The sequence below is a fragment of the Chenopodium album genome, chromosome 25 (genome assembly GCF_948465745.1).
Source record: "Chenopodium album chromosome 25, dcCheAlbu1.1, whole genome shotgun sequence".
In the NCBI taxonomy this organism is placed as follows: Eukaryota; Viridiplantae; Streptophyta; class Magnoliopsida; order Caryophyllales; family Amaranthaceae; genus Chenopodium; species Chenopodium album.
The window spans coordinates 10560035-10586810 of NC_137858.1; the positions used below are offsets into that span (position 1 = coordinate 10560035).

General features: G+C 35.9%; 2 protein-coding genes across 3 annotated transcripts; one reads left to right on the top strand and one right to left on the bottom strand.

Moving 5' to 3' along the window:
• Window positions 1-1292: 1292 nt before the first annotated feature.
• On the bottom strand, window positions 1293-13082 carry LOC145613640 (uncharacterized). Its single transcript, XM_081668731.1, has 11 exons — window positions 12909-13082; window positions 12454-12536; window positions 12310-12363; window positions 2879-3004; window positions 2650-2790; window positions 2487-2561; window positions 2153-2406; window positions 2003-2051; window positions 1732-1914; window positions 1509-1643; window positions 1293-1433 (listed from the first exon to the last, which is right to left on the bottom strand). The coding sequence occupies exons 2-11, from the start codon at window positions 12505-12507 to the stop codon at window positions 1293-1295; spliced, it is 1212 nt and encodes a 403-aa protein (XP_081524857.1). The 5' UTR covers window positions 12508-12536; window positions 12909-13082.
• A 1490-nt stretch (window positions 13083-14572) lies between these two features.
• Window positions 14573-26599, top strand: LOC145614809 (uncharacterized). 2 transcript variants are annotated; one of them, XR_014107166.1, is made up of 11 exons: window positions 14573-14732; window positions 15023-15132; window positions 16338-16472; window positions 18597-18749; window positions 19979-20062; window positions 20155-20201; window positions 20394-20467; window positions 21794-21852; window positions 24262-24314; window positions 24503-24583; window positions 26135-26192. XR_014107166.1 is itself a non-coding variant. In XM_081669872.1 (11 exons), exons 1-11 carry the CDS (start codon window positions 14588-14590, stop codon window positions 26186-26188), a joined length of 1002 nt encoding a protein of 333 aa, XP_081525998.1. In that variant the 5' UTR covers window positions 14573-14587; the 3' UTR covers window positions 26189-26599. The 2 variants fall into 2 exon arrangements, 1 of the variants encoding a protein (XP_081525998.1); XM_081669872.1 differs by having other exon boundaries at window positions 24255-24314; window positions 26135-26599.
• The last annotated feature ends 177 nt before the right edge of the window (window positions 26600-26776 follow it).

Genomic DNA, 26776 nt, shown 5'->3' on the forward strand with positions numbered 1-26776 from the left:
GTGATCACTCCCTCTAACAAGGTTAGTCCTGCTCATTTGCCGGACTTATCAGACCTTGCTTTATTACCAAAGTCAGCTAAGTATTTTCTCAAGTGGCTGATCTGTACTGAAGGTGGAAAGGAAGGGTGTGGTAATCAACATTTCCTACCAACTGCTGTGGAGGAGGTGGTTGATCCGCCTTCAGAAATACCATCTACCATCGAAAGTTGTCATTTCTCACTCGGTGATCATGTTATGACCATCCCGAGTTACAAAAATTACTTCAAAATTTTTACCCTCCAACACCCCCTGTATGTCTCGCACATAGATTTAGTGAGTAGCACCAACACCTCTAACATATTAGATGGGAGAAAATTAGAGATTAAGGTCCAAGTTTGTGTGAACGAGGATGTCAGTTATTGGAGGGATGTGAGAAAAATGGGATTAAGGTACGTTGTGTGGAATTGTCGTGATATGGGTAGAGACACATTCCTTCCATTATTGAGGTTGGTGATGGAGTTACATATGCCTGATTTCATGATCTTAACTGAAACAAGAGTTTCGGTTCATATGGCACGGCTAATATGTGCAGATTTGCACCCTTATGCGGTGTATGGAATGTCAAAGAACGACTACGAGGGAGGTTATGTAATGCTTGCGTTTTCTAAGAATATGTCAATGAAACTGATAAGCTCATTCCCTAATGAGTATTGTTGGGCTTTTTGATAAGCAAAATTAATGTATTGTGGTAGTGAAAGTAAGAAGGGGATGTGCTAGTCTTCTTATGTAATGTTGAATTGTAATATTTATTACGTTTAATTGAGTTGTTCAATTCAAATATAATATATAAATCAAGTTATAATTAAGAGTATTTCAGTTTTAATTGAATTTTATTATTTTTAATGCATTAACATTTAGTAATTACTTATTAATACTATAATATGTCATAATAATTAGGTGGAATTCGTACAAACCCCAAATTGTTTCATTTCAATACACAACGACCAATAGAAGCCCAAATTATTTCCTCATCGTGATTTTATACTGACAATAAAACAAAGGAATACTATGTTTGAATTTTGGGCCAGAGCACGGCCCAATTAATAATTCCTGAACCAAATTGCTGATACAGGTCATAATAAAGAAATCAACTTAACAGCCCATTGAAGTGGTTGGACTAAAAAAACTTATAGATTTGTACAACAACTATCAAATGAATGATGTTTCTACATATAAATCACACATGTTATACAGCATTATTACAGTTATTAAATTAACTTAACAACTACTCCTGATAGTAATGTACAAATGGGTTACAATCTGCCATCAGCTGCACGACATTTGATACACTTGACATCGTTGTTAATGATCACATTTCTAGTAATTTGTCCATTAGGCAGGCCATTGCTAAAGACCCTATGCGTTTCGTGGATCAGCTCAACCATGTTTGCAACCTGAGTCAAGAAAAAGGTTCAGAGATCAAACATAAAAACTTTCACCAATCGAGCCCGCATTTACTACCAACTCACATGCTTCTTAATCACTTTCAGGAACGGGTTCCATGAAGTACAATGGACCACGTATATGTCTTGAGCATGCCCAGGTTTGACAAATACACATATACTAGAAGGCGCAGGGGAGGCCGAAACTGAATCACCATGAACCTAATAAATAATAAGGGGGTGATTAGATTATACACAAGTAACAATAATAAAACACAAGTTACGAGGACGGTTGTTAAGTTACCATTACCTCCGATACAACGGCCAAGTAAGCACAACATTTAGTGCGTAAAAACCCAGCAACAGCCTTACTTGACATTGATTCATCTCCAATACCACCAGAAAACAGCACAACCTCACCCGCCACTAGTAACGAAGATATTAATGGACCCTCTCCAGAACCATACTCCGTAGCATGAATCCATCTCAAAACCTTTTCAATTTTGACACAGTAAAAAAGTTAGCCATCTTATGCCGATTATCATTTAGGATTTCTGTGTAGATTTCATACAGTAACTTACACTTGACGTAACTGATTTTAGCATGGACACAGCATCAGCAGATAACCACCTAAAAAATATAACAGTGGTATCACTCAGCAAAATATAATCAAAGCTGTAACAAATAAATTAATTCCTATTATAAAAACAGAGAAATATTGTTCCAAAAACCTCTTCAGCATATCCATTTTGAAGGATGACACATCATAAGTGTTCATCACTACCATGTTTTCTTCACCAGTATATTCCATTGCCTTCTCCCCTTTACATTCATCTGGGTAGATAGATCTACCACTTGCTTTCTCCCCTTTGAAATCATCTGGGTACAAAGACCCAGCATTCCGCACATTCGTCCACTTTTTTGAGGTGCTTTTTCGTGCTACCTTACTCTTGTAACAAACACTTGCACTGGCACTATAAAGAACCTGTTACATTGAACTACAAAATGAAAAAGTTGCATAGATCTACAAGCCATGGAACATTTATTATCTATTAAACTCCTAACCTTTTTATACCCATCCGGGCCATTCGTATCCCTTGCCTCACAAGGATGCATTTCACCATAGGCTACATCCAAAGTCTACAATATGAAACAGAGTAGAACCATCACACAATAGGATTAACTAATTTATAAATAGCTACATCCAAAGTCTACATAATTTTCTTACCCCAAGTTTACAAAAATTACCGGCATTTGGGAAACGGTCTTCGGTAACTGCTTTGCGTATCTCATACATCTTCCAAACCTCCAACCGCGGGAAAAAACCCCACTGCACGGGATGTCTGTCTAGCCGATCCAGATACATAACCTGTATCAAACAAGTTTGGCATAAAACCTCATGAAACACATGTTACACAAAAATAACTAAACAAAAATAAAACATATATATCACATACCACCACGTATATTAGGCAACCTGCACAACCACTAGCATAGCCACTTGAGTAAAACCGACGTGCAAACATCGCGACACTATCCATCAGCTTCTTCAAAACTAGGCTGCACCAGTCATATTGAGCAGCCTTTGCCGCACACGTTAATGATGGCACTAAGTCAGCAGCCAATCTAGATGATTGATTAGGACATAACAACATCTCCAGCGCCAACAACAAGAATAAAGTCTTGAACTCTTCCCCCTGATCTTTCTCCCATTGTCCCTCAACCCGAGCAATCAAATCAGCATTAACTTGAATACCCTCGAATACGTACTCACGACCAGTTTTTGAAGACTTAGTTTTCCATGTTTTACCATACCTATCCATAATACTTTTCACTCTTTCAAACATTTCACTATCCATTGTTTCGTATGTGGGCACGGGAAGTCCACCATTGGGAATGCCAAGAACCCAGTGCACTTGATTCTGGGAAAGCTTGAAAACTCTACCCTCTCTGCTAGTAAGAGTACAGTTGAAGGGATCTATACGAGTCATCAACCAATAAGCCAGCTATCTTGGGAGATTAATTTCTCCTATTTTTTAGAGACCATCAAAACCCATTTCACAAACCCACCCCTTCCTTTGTTGGTCTAACTTTTGGCATATTCTACCAAACGACTCTACGTGACAACTTGTATTAGCTGAAGGAGTTATGTCTTCGATAAGTGCAATTACTAGATATATCATAGGATCACAGTTATGGAGATAATAAGTTCATACTATAAGGTTGCCAATGTCTGTTGCTAGATTTGACAATTGGACTTTGGGCTTGTCAAATGGTCCAAAGCCTTATAGGATGGATCCTACAAGGTCACACACTAGAGTATTGGGTTAAACAAGTTGAAGGCCCATTATTGGGCCTCATGAGTATATGACACATCTTATGTTTGGGCTTGGTATGTAAGTAGAGTTCAATAAGGATTTGGACATGGTTTTATTTCTAGATATGATCTATAAATATAAACTATACCTAGGGTTGCAAGATAGAACAATTTGACATACTGTGAAATTGTCAGTCAAGCAACCAAGAGATTCCAAACCCTAATTCTCTCTCTCACTTTCGGCCCTCCTCTTCTCCTCCCTAGATCCGTGCGTCTCCCCTCCATTGGTGGTGCGTGTGGTGGTGCGTGGGTGGTGTTGCAGTGTGCTCGTGACTCTAATCTCCGTTGAAGGTTGATTGAAGCGTTCGGTCACAACTAACTAGCATTAGTGGAGGTTTAATCCGTGCTCGTGGACTAAGTAGAGGAATCACACGTGGGGTTCTTTATCTCCCTATTGTTCTTGCTCGATCATCGTGGAATCACGCTCCAAAGGTATAATTCTTACTTCTTTATGTGTTATGCATGAGATCCTTGGTTTGGTGCTATATGAATATGATTCATGTTAATTCCGCATTTAGTACCTATAATCTCCTACAGTGGTATCAGTTAGCCTCTTGCATCTACATATATTGAGTAATAATTCTTTGATAATCCACAATTTTAATTCAATTAGGAGGGAGAATAATTTAATTATGAGTCAATTGTTATTTTAAATATGATTTAACAATATAGAATCATTAAAGGTGTTTAATTTGCTCCATATTAGCCATAATTTGATCCGATTTTGCCCCAAAATTAATCAAAAAAATTCGAACCCCTAAACCCTAATTTTCGAAAATTTCGAAATATTGAACCCTAATTTGTGAAATTTGTGTTTAATTTTGATTTATTTCGATGGTAATATGTTTAAGGAATTTAATCTATTTGATTGCATGTTAAAATTATGAATTTTTTCATGGTCAAATTATTTAATTTAAATGTTAAATTAAATTGGGGATTAATTTCATCAAGAACACTAATTTCAAAATTGAATATGATTTAATTTTGGGATTAATAGGACCACATAAAGTTTAATTGATTTTTACAAAATATGTTTTGTTTTAATTAATTAAAATCAAATCAAAAAAAAAAAAAAAAAAAGAGAAAGAACAGCAGCAGCACCGCGGCTGGGTGGCGCTGCCACGGTGGTGCCGCTGCTGGTGGTCCAGGAGGGAGGGGGCGGGGCTGGGTCAGGCAGCAAGGAGCAGCGCAGCAGTGCACCGCCCCTTGCGTGTGCTGCTGCTGCTGTTCCTGCGTTACTGCAGGGGCAGCAGCCACCGTGGCCGGCTCCGGCTGGCCACACCACGGTGGCTGACGGTTTTTCAAAAAAAAAAAAAAATTGTTTTTTATTTTATTTTTAGATAAAATCAGATTTCAAAATTTTAAAAGATAAGTTTAAATTTTGAAAAGATAATTAACAAATTTAAGGTTGTTATTTTTGTTAAGTTTGGATAATTATGGAGCAAAAGATTCTATAAGGATAATAATTGATTAAATAATGTGATTATCTCATAATTATTTATGGATAATAATTGATTTAAAATATATGATTGGCAAGTAATTAGGATAGAATTCCTAAATTATTTAGGATAATCATGGAAAATAAATATGATTTATATTCCATAATTTCAAATAAGATTTGATTCTATCTCATACCTAAATTAAAATATATGATATTTTATAATTGGTTATGATTAATATATGATATTATCTAATTACAATAATTATTTAAAATATGAGATATTTATAGCCATGTTTCCTTCATTATGATCATCAGATGTTGTAGTTTAGGAAAGCATGATGAGTGATTTATTATATGGCACTTTATAATATATGATATTGTTTATTGCTATATATAGACTAGTATGGCCCATAGATTCTAAAATACGATCTGCGCATCGTGATGTATTTTTGTAATCTAAATACGGTCTGCGTACCGTTGAGTATTTTTGTAATTTATTTTATTTTATTTAAGTAGTAGATAGAATAGAATAAAATTACAGGTTGCAATTGATCCAAAAGCCAATGAAGTGAAGGCCCAATGGAGCAAGATGGATGAGATCCATGAAGATCCAAGTGGGAGCATTTTACTTTATTAGTTTTTCTTAGGATTAAGGGGCCATACTATGTCATGTTTTATTGCATTAGTAGATTATGCATGTTTAGGTTTATTTATGTTGCTTGATGATGCGCTAGAGTTCACTATACAATCACAACATAATAAATCTAGATCCCAGAAATATTGATACAGCTTTCCCAATTAAAAACCCGACGAAAACCTTGATCGTTTGTGATGGGTCGGCCTCAGCAGAGCATCATAATATATCTTGGGGAAGTGGGGGTAGGACCGCATAACTACACTTTTAATTGGTTATATTCAACAAGGTTACCTAAAGATCAGTTTAGAACCTTGAAGCTAAGAGTAATAATTAAACATGTGATGGATTAATTATTCAACCAAGAATTACAAAGAGTTGTAATCAGTAAAGAGTTTACTCACCTTGAAAATGTAATGGTTGATTGCAGGGCCTCAGTCCGGTTAATTATTGCACAAATAAAGGATCTTGGAATCATTTTATTCAATAGGGATCATTTAAATATTGAATAAAATGCTTTAAAGTTACCAATAAATTCTAAATTACTTATGGTACTTTAAATTTATTAAACATAATTATTGAATTTTGCCTCGTTTTGTTTTTGTTTGTAGATGAATAACTTATATGACAACACAGATTTACCAATGAAACTCAATTTAAGGCTTAATCTCAGAAACTACAGGCAATGGGAGGGCGAATTGAGAAATGTTCTCACAAGCTTCAAGCTTAATGCTCGCCTATATGTACCCGTTGAGAACAAGTGTGCTCCTGGTCAGGACCCTGAAATGCATGCAAAATTAGTTTTGGATGCAATAAAGGTCAAGAACCTAATACTGGAATCTATTCCAAACTGTTGGTATAATAGGTTCAGACAGTATGAAGTGACCAACTTATATCAATGTCTTCGTGCTATCTGTAGGGGTGGCATGGGGGCATTGGGTAGCGGAGGTGTCAACGATCCAAATGTAAGAGAGATCGTTAACTCGATCCCTCAGATTTACTATTCCTGGGCTGACAGTTTAAGGTATGAGACTTACCGGATTCATGGTAAGATAATGGCAAAGAAACTCTTGCCTGGTCAGTCTGTGAGGAACCATGTTAATGAATTGGTTGATATGATCAACCAAATGGATGTCCTCGGGAAACCGATCGATGATGATTCTGCACGTGATATTATTTTGTTCTCGCTCCATGCTGGTTTTGACATTGTGAGACTTTCTCATAATGATGAGGGATCATCAGCGAATTTGATCAACATCTTACTTAACCATGCTGAGGAGTACCTGATAAGGAGAGATTGCCAGTGCTTCTATTGTGGTGGATGGCAAGTCCATACACCAGGGTGTCCCCATTATGCACCAGTGAAAACAGAAGGTAAGATGTTACTTGATGTTTTTGTTGTAGAAATTAATCTTACTTCATCTTCCACTTGGGTATTCGATACCGGTTGTGGTGCTCATATCGTCAATGACGTGCAGGGCTTGAAAGGAAGTAGGAAGCTAGATCCAGGAGAAGTAACACTTCGAGTAGGAAATGGAGCAAAAGTTGCTGCACTTGCTATTGGGAGTTATCATTTGAGACTACCTTCTGGATTAATTTTAGTACTTAATAACTGTTATTTCGTTCCCAGCATTACTAAAAACATTATTTCAGTTCCAGTTCTAGATACTGAAGGTTTTTCATTTGAAATAAGAGACAAACGTTGTTTTATTTCGAAAGAAAACATGTTATATGCTAATGCTAAGTTAATTAATGGTTTGTATGTTTTAGAATATACAACTCATGTCTACAACATAGATCATAAAAAGCAGAAAACAGATGGTTCAAACCCAACTTACCTATGGCATTGTAGGCTTGGACATATTAACCAAAAGCGCATCCAGAAATTACATAAGGATGGAATCCTTTCTTCTTTTGATTATGAATCATTTGAAAACTGTGAGTCATGCTTGCTTGGGAAAATGACTAAGTCACCCTTTACGGGTATAGGTGAAAGAGCTAGCGACCTTTTGGGACTCATACGTACAGATGTGTGTGGACCAATGAGTTCAAAAGCTAGGGGTGGATATAATTACTTCATTACTTTCACTGATGATTTAAGTAGATTTGGTTACATTTACTTAATGAAGCTCAAGTCGGAAGCCTTTGAAAAGTTCAAAGAATTCCAGAATGAAGTACAAAACCAGCTTGGGAAGACAATTAAGGCACTACGATCTGATCGTGGTGGCGAATATTTAACCCAAGAATTTGATGAACATCTGATTAATTGTGGAATAATTTCACAATTAACCCCTCCAGGGACACCTCAATTAAATGGAGTGTCAGAAAGGAGAAATAGGACTCTGCTTGATATGGTTAGGTCCATGATGAGCTTTACTGATCTTCACATATCATTCTGGGGATATGCATTACAAGCAGCTGCAAGAATACTAAACAGAAGCCCATCCAAAGCTGTAGAAAAGACTCCATATGAGATATGGAATGGAAGAGCTCCAAAGTTGTCTTTTCTCAAGATTTGGGGATGTGAAGCCTATGTAAAACGTTTACAAGGCGATAAACTACACCCTAAATCAGACAAGTGTTTCTTTGTGGGCTACCCCAAAGAAACAAAAGGGTATTACTTCTACAATCGCGAAGATGACAAAGTGTTTGTTGCTCGCGATAGTGTCTTTCTAGAAAAGGAATTTCTATCTAGAAAGCCAAGTGGGAGTAAAGTGGTTCTCGAAGAAATTCGAGACGAGCAACAAATGGATGTGGATAACACCACATCAGAGGCGAGGGCGCATGAAACGATTAATCATGCGTCGGAGCAAGCTAATTCCACCAGCGAGACTCCTATCGTCCCACTTGAATCTAATTCATGCGAAAATCTTCAAGGAGTTGGAGAGAAAATTTCTACTGTTGCTCCTACCCCACGTAGGTCTGCCAGAATCAGAAACAAACAGTTTGTCGAGGTTCTGTTAACTGAGGATTCTGAAATCTTCTTATTGGAGAATGAGGAACCCACAACCTACAAGCAAGCTTTGGTGAGCTCCAACTCAGATAAATGGCTTGAGGCCATGAAATCCGAAATGGAGTCAATGTCTGAAAATAAAGTGTGGACCCTAGTTGACTTGCCTAATGGGGTAAAACCCATTGGTTGCAAATGGGTCTACAAGATTAAAACAGACAAGGATGGAAATGCCTACATCCATAAAGCAAGACTAGTTGCAAAAGGGTTCAGACAGATTCATGGTATTGACTATGATGAAACTTTTTCCCCAGTAGCAATGCTTAAGTCCATTCGGATTCTTCTAGCGATTGCCGCATTTTTCGATTACGAAATATGGCAGATGGATGTCAAAACCGCATTCTTGAATGGGTTCTTGAAGGAGGAAGTGTATATGACACAACCTGAGGGTTTTGAAGATCCAGAAAATCCTAGAAAGGTATGCAAGCTTGAGAAATCTATTTATGGATTAAAGCAGGCATCCAGGAGTTGGAATCTTCGTTTTGATGAAGCGATCAAAAGGTTTGATTTTGTCAAAAGTGAAGAGGAACCTTGTGTATACAAGAAGTTTAGTGGGAGCAGCATAGTTTTCTTAGTCTTGTATGTGGATGACATACTTCTCATGGGAAATGACATACCAATGCTTGAGTCAGTCAAGGAATGGTTGAAGAGTTGTTTTTCCATGAAAGACTTAGGAGAAGCCGAATACATATTGGGGATCAAAATCCATCGAGACAGGTCTCGAAGGATGATTGGATTAAGTCAAGAGACTTATATTGATAAGGTTCTTGATAGATTTTCCATGAAAGACTCTAAGAGAGGATTTCTCCCCATGTCTCATGGCATCACTCTCAGTAAATCTCAGTGCCCTAAAACGGCGGAGGAGATGAGACGAGTAAGTGATAAACCTTATGCTTCGGCAATAGGATCAATCATATATGCCATGATTTGTACAAGGCCGGATGTTGCATATGCTCTAAGCATGTGTAGCAGGTTTCAGGCAAATCCAGGAGAAGCACACTGGACAGCTGCCAAGAACATCCTTAAGTACTTGAGAAGGACTAAAGAGATGTTTCTAGTGTATGGTGGCGAAAAGGAATTGGTTGTCACAGGTTATACGGATGCGAGTTTCCAAACAGACAGAGATGACTTTAGATCTCAATCTGGATATATTTTCTGTCTGAATGGAGGAGCAGTGAGCTGGAAGAGTTCGAAGCAAAGCACTGTCGCAGACTCTACGACAGAATCAGAGTATTTGGCTGCTGTTGAAGCAGCTAAAGAAGCAGTTTGGATAAAGAAGTTCCTGATTGAGCTGGACATTGTACCAAGTGCTCAAAAGGGAATCGAGTTGTTTTGTGACAATAATGGTGCTATTGCTCAATCGAAAGAAGCTAGGTCACATTTCAAATCCAAGCATGTAGAGAGGAAGTATTACCTCATTCGAGAGATCGTTGACAGAGGAGATGTCAAGATGTGCAAAATTCACACGGATGAGAATATCGCTGATCCACTTACTAAACCCCTTCCAACTCCAAAGCATGAGAAACATGCTAATGAAGCTGGATTGAGGCGAATGATGTAATTAAAAGTTGTATTTTGTTTTGAGAAAATAAATTACATATGTAATACATTCATTTGCAGAGTTATGTTTAATCAGAAATTCTATTATTTCTCTTATTTAATTATGGTTTTAATATTAAATAAAATGTCCAAAATAATTATGGATTGATGGGCTCATCAGGTTATCTATCAGATAGAGACCTGGTGTATGAAACCCCACAGGTGAACAAAATCCACATATTATTTGAGTTCCTAGTTCGAAATCATTAAAGTGGACATAAATGATTTAAATGAATGGACTAGCATGTAAGATTGATTGGATAGCTCGGTTTCATGGGCTATGGGAGCATAGTGATTAGGCTCGGTCAATCACATGGATATGCATGAATGATGCAGGATCGAACCATAGACCTACTTTGAAGTTCAAGTATAGAACTTCCGGATATATTAGCGGATTCCTGTGACATGAGTGGAACACTGATTCTATTCAATGATTGTTTTGACTGTGGTACATTCAAACGTCTTACCTTAACCGGAGATTATAAAGGATGTTTCCCGGTCACTTCATGAATTGAGTGGGAGCTTTTGTTGCCACAAGATTGGATTGAGTCTACCTATTTAATTGGGAATGTGTCTTGGCCCCTTGAAGAGGGAGAATTCAGAAAATGCATGGCCGTGCTCAAATGGATTACATTGTAACCATTTGTTTTGTAATTCTAACTCAGTTTTCAAGAAAGATTTGTAGATTAATATGATCACGACATGAGATGCAATCATATTATCAAATCGACACACATTGACTTAAGGAATTTTGAATATTGTGCACTTGTCTCAGACAAGTGGGAGATTGAAGGAGTTATGTCTTCGATAAGTGCAATTACTAGATATATCATAGGATCACAGTTATGGAGATAATAAGTTCATACTATAAGGTTGCCAATGTCTGTTGCTAGATTTGACAATTGGACTTTGGGCTTGTCAAATGGTCCAAAGCCTTATAGGATGGATCCTACAAGGTCACACACTAGAGTATTGGGTTAAACAAGTTGAAGGCCCATTATTGGGCCTCATGAGTATATGACACATCTTATGTTTGGGCTTGGTATGTAAGTAGAGTTCAATAAGGATTTGGACATGGTTTTATTTCTAGATATGATCTATAAATATAAACTATACCTAGGGTTGCAAGATAGAACAATTTGACATACTGTGAAATTGTCAGTCAAGCAACCAAGAGATTCCAAACCCTAATTCTCTCTCTCACTTTCGGCCCTCCTCTTCTCCTCCCTAGATCCGTGCGTCTCCCCTCCATTGGTGGTGCGTGTGGTGATGCGTGGGTGGTGTTGCGGTGTGCTCGTGACTCTAATCTCCGTTGAAGGTTGATTGAAGCGTTCGGTCACAACTAACTAGCATTAGTGGAGGTTTAATCCGTGCTCGTGGACTAAGTAGAGGAATCACACGTGGGGTTCTTTATCTCCCTATTGTTCTTGCTCGATCATCGTGGAATCACGCTCCAAAGGTATAATTCTTACTTCTTTATGTGTTATGCATGAGATCCTTGGTTTGGTGCTATATGAATATGATTCATGTTAATTCCGCATTTAGTACCTATAATCTCCTACATTAGCTGGCTGTAAGCATGAACAATTACAAACAACAGGTTTCATTGTTAAGATTACCATTACTCCTAACAACTCTCAGTCAACCCTCCAGAAGTATGCAATTAAGGACTTACCCTAGAAATTGCCTTCGCATGTCTTTGCAACACTTCGCCTTTCCTTTTCACACAGCCGCCAAGAGTTAGAGAATCATCCTAGAAGATCAAGCCACTAAATAAGCCCCATTAACAAATTAAATTCAAATCACCTAAAACAATCTAATTATTACCTTGAATAACTCAGGAGAAAGCTTCTTCAGGGTAGGTCCTCGTCCTACTACATCCTAAAATGAATATTAATGTGAGATTATCTACACAAACTGTAGGCTAAATCTGGTCTACTCCTGAATCAGAATTATGTGCAAAAATTGTACCTCATAATCACTCCGGATGCTGCACGTTTTCCTCTTCCTGTACCCTCCCTCCATTTATTCAAGACAATATTTGCCCCTTAAAACTGTTAATTCAATTCAATTCACAATTACTAATGTCAATAACCATTCTAATTTAATGTAAAAAGTCAGCAGTTTGTTCAAATCAAATTTCAGTTCACAGCATTGCAATCAGTTGTGTTTCTTGTTTGTTCGACTCAATTCACACGAATCAATTCACACGACTCAATTCACAATTCACAGCAACACAATCAAATTCGAAATTACAAAATCAAATCAGTGTATATTCCATACCCGATTCAAGACACAATAACAATTCATATGACAATTAACACAACTTAATCATCAAACCCTACAATCACAACTACACATCAACATCATAAGGTCACACAATTCGAACTCACACATCATATGCCAATGGCGAAATTAACACTGACCTTTTATAACCCTAACCGTATATTGATCGCAAAAATTGAGCTCCAACAGTTCCGCTAACACCTGAATTGTCTTTCCCTTATGAGTGAATTGGTTTCAAACGCTGAAAGTTGGAAGTGATTAACTGGGAAAACCCCTTGAAAGTCGTATTGATAACAATTATTGACAACGGTGTTATTTTCATCTACGGAACGGGATAAATTGTAACAGTGTTTTTGGAACAACAAGGTAATCCGTAGACGTTAACGTTCGTTAGAGCGTAGTTACTATCCACTTTTCCGCGTGACTTTTTTACCCTTACTGAAACATGCGAAAAGTCATTCACACCCCCGTATAAACAACTTATGTTTATAGGCCATATTAACCAGTATTTTCTCCAAAATTCGACCCTTTTGTTTAATTTTAGTCCCAAAATAATCGATCTATTTACATTAAAATACCTATCAATTTGCAATAATATTTGTGCAAAATTAATTTCCCATATAAAATTTTGTTTTCCTTAGTTTTATTACTTTTTTACAAACCACATATAAAATTTTCTTTCCAATATATTTTTACTTTTTTTTAATCTAACTTTCTTAATACTTGCGAAATCATCCCAAAAGGGTCGTTCTTTTGGGGATGGAGTGAGTATCTTTAATGTACTCAATTTGGCAAGCACGGTGTAATATTGTACAAATATGTCAAAATTGTCTGAAAATACCTTGTTTTAAAGTTAATTTGTGAATTAATATCTTACACTTTTTTTTGTCAACTAATTAATAGGTTGAATTAAGTTTTGTTTTAAAAATGATACCTTGACGATGGATTCCGGCTGAAAAGTTAAATTTCCGACATTAAACTTTCATTTTCTCTCCATGTTTGTGCACGTGTGATGCCCTTACTTGAAGATTCACGCAATCTACCATTGCCTCCCCAATTGAAAACTGAATCTTTTGGGCTTCAACTGATGGAATGTCAACAACACCCACGATGAAAGCTTGCATAACTATAACTTTTAACGAATAAGTGAATGAGGAGAGGGAAGAATTAAGCTAGAAATGATTTGAATTTCCTATTTATACGTTGGCGGTCCTCACCTACTCCATTGTGACCAAAATCATGGGAAATTGAAAGTCAAAACAGCAGAGAGTTGACTTTTTAGTTGAAATATGTCATTAAGGTGTCATTTTTAAAACAAAATTTAACTCAAGGTATTAGTTGACAAAAATATAAAATAAAGTAAAATATCAGTTCACAAATTTGTCTAAAAAACAAGATAATTTTTGAAATTTTTACCGTTTATAAAAAAAATGAAGCAATGTACTAGTTCACAACTAGTGTGTAGGCGTGTAGCCCGAGCGTTGCACGGGTTGCTAATTAATTATTCCTTGTGATTGTACATACTATGTATTTGAAAATTTTATAATGTCTTTTTTTTTTTTGAAGGGGATGTCTTTTTTTTTTTTTTTTATTATTAGATCTTGTGATTTACAATTATATACAGTACATTTATTTTCATGTTTGTGATTTGTAGTTATATTTTCGTACATTTATTTTCAATGTTTATAACATGATCGATAACTGGCTAGATTATTTATTAGATTGGGTGTTCGAATCTCTATCGCTACGAGTACCATTTTTTTTTTTTTTTTTTTTTAAGGTGGGGTCTACGTGTTATTAGTTTTATTACCCATAAAAAATGTCGAAGAATGTGAATAAACAGTGCCAAGTCAGTCATCGGCGTGCGTTTACCATTTTCTCTCTCTCATACCCACTCCCTCAATCCTCACTTCTCCCGCCGATCATGACTCCCGATTCTCCCTCTATCGTCCGTCTCAACATCGGTATTCTCTCTCTTTCTCTCTCCTATCTCATCTATATATTTCAATTCCTTCATTAAGAAGCAAAGAATTTTGATTATCAAGAGTATAATTCAACTGTGATTCAGTTCAAATTTTCTGATTTTCGTTATTCTTCGATCTTTTGATGATTTTTTGGGCAATTTGGAGCAAAATTCAACTTAATTGGAACTGAATTACTGTTTAATTACACCTTTTTTGGTAAATATGCTGAAAATTGAAGTGGGGTTTCTTGATTGTGTTTGAGTATTTGTTGTTGATGATTTGAATTGTAGGAGGGAAGAAATTCTGTACAACAGTTGATACATTGACGCAACGTGAACCTGATTCGATGCTTGCCGCGATGTTTAGTGGTCGCCACACTGTTTGCCAAGATTCTGACAAGGTTACCCTGGTCCCCTTTTTTGATATTGACTAGGTGTTTGTTGTTTATGTTGTTATCGCGGTGATTTGATATTTGATCATGGATAAGAGCGTAGTTTATTAATTAAATAACACGAATTAGTATGTGGATGTGGTATATTTTGGCCTAATATACCAGTAAACTAGGACTGTTGAGGAACCACGGGGTTCCGGGGGGCGGGGGGAGGTTTTGGGGAGATTGGTGAAACAATGTGTTGAGAAATTTGGGGCTAACAGGATGAATTTTATAGATGGGAATGCATATGCCAAAATTTCGTCTTATGTACTCATGTCGGACAAGGGGATGGAATTTTTAATCGAATGATATACGAACCACATTTTAATGAAGCAAAGGACAGTGAAGAGAAATTTGTATGGTGTATGTTCAAATTTGAGCTTCGATCCTATCATCCTAAATTAACAAGAACTAGCGAATAAATTAACATGATGTCTGTTTCTTATGCAATTGTAACATGAAAAGCACATGCAATAGTCTTGTAAAATAAGGATAGTGTTACGTGAATGTGGTATCTGCATTCCACACCTGTGTCCAATTTTTGAATAATGCCCTTGCGTCCCAATTTATTTGGCTTTAAGGAGTCTAACACTTGGGTATGAACTATGAACCTTGTTTCCGTGGTTGAGCAATATGGCTTGCTCAAGCTGTTCCGAGCATTCATTTCATATTGTATACAAACCTATTGAAGACTAGTTAAACAAACCTTTTCCAATGTTTGAGTTCTTATTTTTGTAATGAAGGCACACTCACAAGCTCCTGATCCTAAAAGAATCCATTTAAGTTTCAATAATTTCAACCAGCCAGATAAACATAAACATTTTTGGTAAAAAATGTAACTGTGGTCTTGTAAGTTTTGCACAATTAAGAACATTAGTCAGCTTCAATGCTTGGATCTCACGTAATTTCAGATGTCCATGATCTTACAAAGTTACAAAGTCAGGGTTTAAATTGCAGAGGAACCTCTCTTTTTGTAAGGAACTAAGTAAATTTCCTCCTCGTCAACCAAGCTAGCAAAAGTTCTTCACTTATATAGGAAGAAAGAAAAATAGCTCAGTGACTGCCTTAATATCATCTATTGTCATGCAGCATCTAATTTTTCAATCTTCAGGCATATTATCTGCTTTGTTATAACTTTTATAAGTAATAAACTAACTGTAACCTTTCTCCAGGGCTATGTCTTTGTGGATAGAGATGGTGAACATTTTCGGCATATCTTGAACTGGCTACGGGATGGTATGATTCCCAACTTAAAGGACTCCGATTATGCTGAGCTACTACGAGAGGCCGAATACTATCAACTTCTTGTAAACAATACTCTTTTCACCTTTACATCTTTCAGATCTAATTTTTATATAATATAATTGATTGTTCTATACTTCTATATGCATTACGCCAATTTGCACTGCTATTGCCAATGTTATTTTAATCAGTGATTGCATCCAACAGTGAGCAGGATGGTGATGTGTGACTATACAAATGAAAATGCAGTATGATTGACTGCCTATATCCTAGTCCCCCTTCCTCCCGTCCTTGTTGATGATTACTAATATGTTAAAAAATAAGGTTATAAATGCTGATTGGAGTGTTCACCGATGGCTGCAATTTGAAATTTATATTGCACTTAAGGTCTGAACTTACTTGATGTGACTAAATGAATAATTGGGGACAGAAGCATGCACGTATTGGAAACTTACTTCAGTAGAAGATATACAACTGGATTGTTAATGAGATTGATAAGTAATTGAAATTTTAATAACAGAAGAGTGTGTATCAGTGTGATGTTTCTATATAAGCTGTATGCGGGGAAAGGTTCAGTAAGTCTCTGTGTGATTCCTCCCTTTCTCTCACCTGCTCTTAATGTTTGGTGGTGAGCCTTACTCTATTGCCTGGCTCTTGTCTCATACTCATATTTGAATTTTATTTGTATTTACTTATTCGTTGCAAATTTTGATGATGATCTCTGTATTGGCGCTTCTCTAGAGGAGATATAGTATTTAAGGCAGAGTCGGAAGGAAGACAATTCACTCTTTTGAAGGTTGAAAACTTAAAACAATAGAAGGATTCATAAAATACGCAGTGTGGTCCCAAAGGGATTGAATACAGTCCATCTGTCAGACTTAAAGATAATTGAATTTTGTCATTACATCCTTCTGGTAGATGAGGATTTGTACCTTGAATTCTATGTGGCAGTGGGGCCTTTGATTCTAAAAAATCATGAGTGGCTGACTTTTTTAAAATAGATCAAATTACTTTTGATTGTTATGCTAAAGTATGCATCTTTGTTGTAGGAGGACATGCCTTGATAGTTTAATCATATGCCAATATAATTTTGATAGTTTAATCATATGCCAATATAGATCAAATATACAGGCGTTGTATATGCCTATATAATTTTTACACTTACTGCACATCCTGTTTAAGTTAGTACTATTTGGAATGGGAAAATGCAGCCTGATGTAATTTGCTAATTGGTAAAAACTGGAAAACTTATAATGTATAGAATGCAATTTTAAATGAACTTTATATTCCAGTTTCAACTGAAAAATTTAACTATTGCACATCCTAAGTCGAATGAATGAGCTAGAAAATGCTACATTACTCCATCAGTGCTGGAGTCTACATAACGTCCAAAATCTTTCATTCTATCTCCAAATACTCAAAGGAAAAAAAAAAAAGCATTTAGAATAGTCCCTAAAAGTTTACCAACTTAAAAATAATTCTGCGTGGGAAATGGTGAGTACAAAAGAAATGCCCTACCTATATAAAACTTTTATTGGTTCAATAGTTGTGGCTAAGTTCCACTGCATTAAGTCTGAAATTAATTGACATCAGTGGCAGGCAGAATTGTTGATTGCTGTATAACCCCCCCCCCCCCCCCCCCCTCTTTTTTTTTATTTGGTTTTACCTTTCCTTTCAAGTATATGAAACTTTTAGGTGAATTTAGAGTTCATTTAATAGCTCATGTTTATATGTTATCGTAAATAGGTATCCTTGTTTTGTTCATGTATGTGTTACCATGAAGAGATATCCTCCTTTGGCGTCATCTGTTTAATCTTTGAGATTTGTGCATAAAATAATGAGACTCTATTGACAATTTTCTGGGACATATTGTGGCTTACCTTGTTTCTTAATGCTGTTACTTGCTAGAAGCGGACAGAAAAAGGTTTGATGATTGTTCAAGAATGAATTTTTCCATTGCTATTCATGCCTATTCCTCTTTTTATGCTTAAAATTTGATTTTGTAATACTGGAAGAAAGACACTTGAAAGGTCGGAAACACTGTATGTTGTGTGTAGCTTACCATTACCTAAATTATTGCATGAACTTAAAATGTTCAGTTACAGGTTACAACTTTTGTTATTTTGAGTCAGGTAGCTGAGGAGGTTAATATTGCATTTACTGAACATGAGAATGGATTTTGTTGTCAGGGACTAATAGAGAGAATAAATACAGCTTTAAGTAAGAAGAAAGACGAGGATGATAATCCTGAACTAACCCGTCGTGATATTATTAAGTGCATACAGTCAGAGAAAGTTAAATTTCGAGGAGTGAATCTTTCTGGGCTTGATCTCTCTAAACTGGTAATGTGAAATGCTCATGCTGTTTCTATAAATGTAATCTACCTAATTTCTCTTATTTTTTTCTGCTATTCAGGACATTTGACAAATAGAATTTCACTTTCTGACATAATGGAAACTTTAGCTTTTAGGTTCTGTTAATACCTCTGGCCCGATTTTGTTTCCTTTCCTCTTCCATTAGCAAATGTGTGTCACTAGTTCCTGGAATCCGGGTATAACGTGGCTGCCATTTACCTAGAGTGACATACCATTATGTAAAATCTTTTCCTGTATTAGTACTAGGATTACCGTATTAGATAAAGGTCTGACATTTCTCTTCCTCCTTTACATTCAGCGACTGTGTTTTTACTTGTTTTAGTTCTACTGGGTTGGTATCAGCCAGTGTTCAGTTCAGCTTATCGCCCCCCCCCCCCTCCCCCCTCCCCCAACACTCACACACAAATAGGTTAGTTTACAATCAAATCGTGTCTTTCTTTCGATGAGAGCCTGTTTTTTTTTCTATCTGGATGAAAGGTGAACTGGTTAGACAAGGCAATCAAAATCATCCTCTGGAGTGTTTGGGTGTACTTTCTTCCATCATCTATATCTTTCCAAACACTTAAGCTGGCATTTAATTGGGGGAGTTAATTAAGGAGTTCAAACCTCTTTACCCCTTAGTGAGTGTTTGATTAGGCCTGTTCATAAACTTTTTTCCCTTTCCCCTTTTTCTGCTTGGACTTTACCCCAACTCCTGTTTCTGGTATTATGATGAAGATAGTGGCTGTGATGGTTTGGACATTAGGTAAAGAAAGCAATTTTGGTGGTGAGATGAAGCAAGTGGCAGTGGTGAGGTATAAGAGAGAGCTGGGTATTTCTTTAATCAATAAAACCAAATAATTGTAAAGAGAATATTAACCTTCAATCCCCTAACCAAACACATAAAGGGATTTTTATTTATTTATTTTTTTTTTTTTTTTTTGGGGGGGGGGGGGGGGGGTTGGCAAGTTAGTTTTGTTTCCTTTTCTTTTAAATGGCCCCTGAATTCAGATTAGGTGATCTTGAATGAAGGTAGAGTTTCACTTGAAAGTGTTTCTCAAAATTACCACATTTTTTGGACCTGTGATTTTATTGAGAACAAACTTCTTGCTATCTTTAGCACTATTTCTGTTTAGTGTAATTTCTCTACTATATATATACTGTCTTATGAATGTTTTTTATGTATATCTGATACCCTATAATTACATTATGTTCAGGATCTTTCAGAGGTGGATTTTAGCCATGCTTCTCTTAAGGGTGTATTCTTTTCTCGTGCAAACCTTCAGTGTGCAAAATTTCGGGTGTGTATAAGAGTTTACTTGTTTCAGTTCATATTATCAGATGCAACCCTAAGAGTTTCTATATAGTGTGAATTCTTCATTTATTTTTGTAGGATGTGGATGCTGAAGGTTCTATCTTTCATAATGCAACATTGCGCGAGTAAGTAACTTGAAGAATACTTTGAAATTGTTTGTTTAATAAATATTTCATGGTTGAGTTAATTTTGCATGTGACATAAAACATTTTTGTCTTTGCCACAGCTACTCTGGTTTCTTAAATCTCTTTTAGATGGTTTACTTTGTATATTTTATAATTTCTGGGGTGCTGATGGGTTTGTCTTACCTGTTGAAGATGTGAATTTACTGGGGCAAATCTTCGCGGAGCTTTACTGGCAGGTGCCAACCTGCAGAGTGCAAACCTGCAAGGCAATCCTTCTTATCAATCTGATTAATGTTTTGAATTTGTTTTCCCATTATCTGTTACTATGAAGAATACTGTGCTTTTTGTTCAAACTCCAATGCACATTGTGCACAACATATTCTTGTTACTGAAAGTATGTGATTTTCTACACTGCAAGTGAATGATTACTGTATTGTGATTTTGCTTTCCTTTCTTTTTCTCTATGTTGCTATCCAACCAATCCTATTCTCCTAAATACTTCCTTCACATGAGAACCTTACACCAGCATCGACTCTAGCTCTGTTGCTTCTTTGTCGCCACTAATGCTGTTTAAATACTTTCTCCAACTCTTGAGCTGGTTATGAGAATCCGAGGCCTTTTTTTTCCCCATTCAGCACCTAAATTTTGGACTTACTTTAAATTCCTAATGATATAGAATCCTGAGGTATCCAAGTAGTTTCAATATATTTTATTTTATTTAAATTATTACTTAATCTTCTGGTTCATCTGACATAAGAAAAAATTGGTCCACTGTGTTCGACATAAGCTCTATAGAAGGCACACCGCACTCACCTATTATTGATCTTTATTGGCTTTTTTTTTTATATTTCTTTTTTTCGCGGGGCACGCTATGGAATATTTTTAATGGTTTTTAGCTTACTGAGAAATTACTATGTCTCCCTTGAGTTTTAAAATTCAATTATGTTCGTTCTTTTTTCCATCACTGGTTCTCTTTTTCACTGATAGAAATATAGAATTGCTTGAATGTTCATGATTTGACTAATGGTGCTATGTTTCAGGGGATCTTAAGCTCTTAACTAATGTATAGTAACCCTTAGATGTTAGGGGGCCATAACTGTTTTTTTGATTTGTTGTTTTGTAGTGTTCTTATGTGATATCAATGAAAGGAGATTTGGACATAGCCTATAATATTTATGTAGTGTATTCTGGTGTTCTACTGAACTTAATATCATTTCACATACAGTTATACACATTGAAGAACCAAACGCTTTGCTTTACTTTTCCATCTACAAGTTACAATACAATATAATTATGTAACACCAATTTCAAAACTCTAAACCAAACGTAATACCTAGTGATACTATACTTGTATATTATGACCCTAATGAGTGTTGCTATATTCTCTAAATAACCTGAAATCACGAACCAAAACATGCAAATTGGCTTGGTACATTGGTACACTTAACAAAATTAGGTAGTGAATCGCGTTCTCTTGCCTGTAGAGCATACTAAAGCATGATTGCTTAAAAATTTATGAACTTGTCTTTTTACCTTGGATATAATTTTAGAACATGCCTTTTGAATTTACCAAACCTTTTCATTATTCGCAGATGCTTGTTTGATTGACTGTAGTTTCTGTGGAGCAGATCTGCGTTCTGCTCACTTGCAGGTTTGCTTCTTATCACTAAATCTTAATTCTTGTACACTTGTATCCAAGTATCTTGTAATGGATTCAGATTGCTACTAATTTGCTAAGATAAAAAAACAGGAAAAATGAAGAGAGAGAATTGATTCACTTGCAAAGATTAAAGTTTTTTAAACTAGCAACTTTATGCTGCAAATCTCTTAGATAGTGATCAGTAGCTTTAGGCTACCATCCTCCAATAGTGACTTTAGGGCACCAATCTCCTAAAACTCTCTTATTAATTGCCTGTCTAGTCCCTTCTCATCTCGCTCTATTAATAATAAATCTAAAGACTATTAACATAATCGTACTAGATTACCCATAATGCACCTCCTTAGGTTAGTTTATTACATATCTTTTTCCCCAATTGTGTCTTGCTTATATGATGCTCTTGTTGCCTTCCGCAAGACGGTAGAAATTGACTAATATCATCAATCTTGCTTTCACAGTTATCAGCTAATGAACCTCTGTACTCTTTTTTTTTTTTTTTTTTTTTGGCTTAATGATTCAGTTTACTTCTGTATGAGGTTAACCTAGGGTCCTTTACAGTAGCTTTATCATTCTAATAAAATGATCTTGGAAAATCAACTCATTACCCATTACTCTTCAATAATTTTATAGTTTTTCTGGACACCTGAAGATAAATGTGACTATAAGTCAAGTACAACTTATCATTACTATATTGAACTGAAAATCATGTAATGCTGATGATTAAGGTTGATATCAAATTTGGTGGTGGAAAGGTCACACAATTGTGGTGTGTATGTTTTTTGCTCTTGGGTGGGTGTTTTTATTGGGAATCAATGCTAGGACTGTCTGTGGCTAGGTGGCTTTTTAGCTTCCTTATGGAACCAGATGGTGTATTTAATTATGTGTTTGCTCTTGAGCATTTCCTGGAGAGTATTTGATGTATTGCAAGATCAAAGCTCTATTATCTTTTTGCTTGAGCTTGGTGGTTTTGGTTCCTCTTTATGTAATCCTTCATTTTCTGATGTAATGATCTTATTCCAGAAAAACAAAGCTTATGACGTGATCTTTCCATGATCTACTACTGATAATGCCCTTTTACATTTCTTACTATTGCTCTTTCCAGTAGTTGTACATCCATATAAGGAGATTACTGGCTCATGAGCTCATATCTTTTTGTTAAGCACTTAAGCATTTTCCACTGATTTTTAGATGAATCCTTAGAACTTTTGGATATTTAGTGCCTGCAAGTTAGTCCTTCAGCTTCTTTTACCGTACTCTTTGGCTTTTTCCTACTAGATTGTAGAATCACTTTGGAGAACACGTTATTCAAACTGTAGAAGAGTATGGAATTGAATAATATAATCCGAATGGGAACTACTTGTCTGTATGAATTACATAATACTAATGGTTTAACAATTGCCAATGTTCAGGGTCTAAAGTTGATCATTTTAGTATAAATTATGAATAATACACATACATATATAATGAGTACTACAAACCAATTTGGGCTGTTGGATCTGCATTATCAGACAATCAAGATGAGAAGTTGAGAGCTGATGAGATGATCAAGATGCCATACTAGTCTTTGATGGAAACTGCATCCAAATCAAATAAACATCTGTATCATTTATACTTTTCAGGTTTCTATTTTTTTACGAATTTTGAATCAAATAGACTACTTCGGCTTAGAGCAACAACTTAAAGAAATTTGTTGTCAATTTTCCTGTTTGATTTTGATCATTATCAATGTGTTTTTTCTCATCAAAAGTTAGATTATTGTTTAGAAATTTCCATTAGGGTGTGTGGTTCTGATGGTTTGTCTGTGGACTACGATGAATGTACTGGGTAAGGGGAAGTTTAGTTGTGAAGTGTGAATCTGACCTATTATAGATCATAATTTGGGTCATTGGTGATTTGGGTGTTAAACTGATATTATTGAAGTTGAGATTTGCATGTGAACAGCGGAAATCTTACTGTTATACTGTGGATTTCTAAAAGTTTGGACCAGAGGTTATTCTTATTCACTACTCGTATTTTATAAGGGTAGTGTGACTTGATCTGGGGAGTTTGACTAGTTCATATTAGTTAAGACTTAGGACTTGACAAACTAGTTCATTCAACAGTTTAATTTGCCTTAATACTTTTAGTAAACCAGATTAAATTAACCATTACCAGCTTCTAGCTAGCCCTTGCTAACTTCAGCTGATGTAATTCTAAATAGAGCCTAAGTTGAAGTATCATATTGTATGATTGAAATTTTATATACTTTGCCCGAAATGAAGCTTTCTGCTCGCATTGTGTAATTGCTTGATTTACCTACATGTTAAAGTTTTTTTTTTTATTTTAAATTCCTGTATGTGAGTTTGATTTAAGATGCAAGTTATGATGATGTTTATTTGACTACCTTTACTTGCCAGAGTGCAGATCTTACCAATACCAACTTAGAAGGAGCTAATTTGGAAGGGGCCAACTTGAAGGTGAGCTTTTAGTTGATTTTAGCTTCTCTGCTGTGCAAAAAAGTAGTCTGTGTCCAAAAAAATAAAATAAAATAAAATAAAAATAACTTGAAATTCGGAGCAATAAAATATGACATGATAAGGTCACACTAATCAGAGATGAGACTGCAACAAAGGAGGCATAATAAATGACTTGCAATGTTTTACAGGGAGCAAAGTTGACCAATGCTAATCTAAAAGGAGCAAATCTTCAGCGAGCTTATTTACGACATGTTGATCTTCGGGAAACCGTAAGTGATCCATACTTTTCACTACAACTTTCAATATCTGCTACTTTTCCACTTCAAGATGACCTTTTTTTTGGGGGGGAAAGGGGGACGGGTGATGTTTTTCGTGAAACCAATGAAAAATCTAGCACAAAATAAAACCTTAATTAAATAATAAAAAGCTTAATGAAATCAAGGTTTTTAATCTTGTATCCCACATAAAGTATGGTCCAAGATTGAATAATCACAAAGATTGAAGCTCGCAAAGATGCAAGTAGGAGAAAATTTTCATAAATTGATGATAGGAAAAAATTGATCTCACGACACAATTCTCCCCATTTTATAGCGGGTTACACTTTTTAGTTCACCCATAGTAACTACTAAAAAGAGCCCTTAGATTACAAGTGAACAGTCAAAATTAACTAGTTAAAGTATAAAAGAAAGGCCAAAAAATTACCCTCCAGACTCACCCCGAACTGGGGAATTCCATGCAGGTCGAAGTATTTGCCAAACCTGGAATACTGAAACTGCAGATCCTTGAGCTGTTGGGGGAAAATCCCTGAGCGGTGAATTCTCAGGAATGCTCTTTGAGAAAATTATCCTTGGCTAGCTTTTTGACATAGAGTATTTCTCCTGCTGGAACACTCATTAAGAAATTTCCCGTCGCCTTGCTTTTTGACATAAAGAATCCTCTAACTTTTGCTTATGTAAAATTGTAAAGCATTAAAGATAGACAATTAAGGATTTTGGATGGTCAAACTTGCGGGTTGATCTCCCAAACACCGCCATGATATGTGGCACTTCTGTGATTTCCACATCTATCAATTCTAATGCTCCCGCATCTGTAAGTTCACCCAAATATTGCTTTTACAAACATCTGCCCCTACTGCAAATTTTATTCTTGAAAAATTTTAACTTACAATTGTGTCCAGTATGAAGCATGCTTAATTTTTGGATATCAATAATATATCGATGAACATGTACGAACCAAAAAAAAGTGTGCAAACCAAAGTTTGGGTTTTAGCAGCTTTATGAGTTTATGACCTGTCCATGCTCGTTTTTTTGGTAGAGTGTTGTCTGGTTTTACTTTCAACATAATTGAGAATGCTGTATGTGCATAACCTTGTAAATTTAGTAATTTAGCGCTTCCAGTTTAGCTTGGTTGTGTCTTTTCTATCACTACTATTAGTAGAATTGTAGTTACAAGTCAACATTAATAAACTCGAGTCTGGCATATGAGAAAGCAAAAGTTGCTTTGTGTATACAAATTAGGAACAATGGTGTATTTATATCTATCATCACATATATAAGACCAAAGGGTATGTTGCATCACCTTTGTAGCGTTTGATAGGCATCTTGTTTTTTTAATCAGTTATTAAAGCTATGGCCTGGTTTTGGTCAACAGTTCTTGTCAAATTTATCCTGGCTAAATTTTGAATATATTCATTGAGTATAGTATAATTTGTCTGAATTGAATATCTATTTTGTAAGTATATAAAATAGGATGTCATGGTTTCTCACATTGATACAAGAAATCATTCAAAATCAAGTCATATTTTCTTTTGCTCACATCAGGATTTGGGAGGTGCAAAGCTTGATGGTGCAAATTTGCTTGGAGCTATTCGATGACACAGGCATTCTGCACATATTGTGTGCACCTTTGTCACTTGCTAGTTACTACTTTTCAAGCCCAGAAGTCTATGTCGAATTTGGATGGTTTCAAGTCAAGTTTCAGATGTATCAAAAATGTCTAATGTCTGCTGATTGTGTTCAATAGCCCCATTGTCCATATGGTTGCTGATGGATCTTGTCCATTTGTATAGCTAAGAATTCTCAACATGCTCAATGTCCATTATTTATTATTCTTCCCTCGACGATTATAGCAAAGAACTCCGTATAACTGTATAACCCTTAGTTACCAAGGTTGGCTTTAATTCTCGCGAATAGTCCTATTATATTGATTTTAGTAGTGGCCACTGGTTACCTGCACTGGCCCTTTTCTGTGTACAAGTGATGGTACCCACATTTGCATTTTGCAAATCCTAGTGTAATACTTGAGTTTTCACTGTGATACACCAATATGTACCAATACTACGACTATCATAGAATGTTTCTTTCGGTCATATGGGTGTTAATTTTTTCTGTATACTTTCTTTATACTCCGTATAATTACTGGGGTTCTTTTCATACATGACGTGCATACTATATTACTATTGA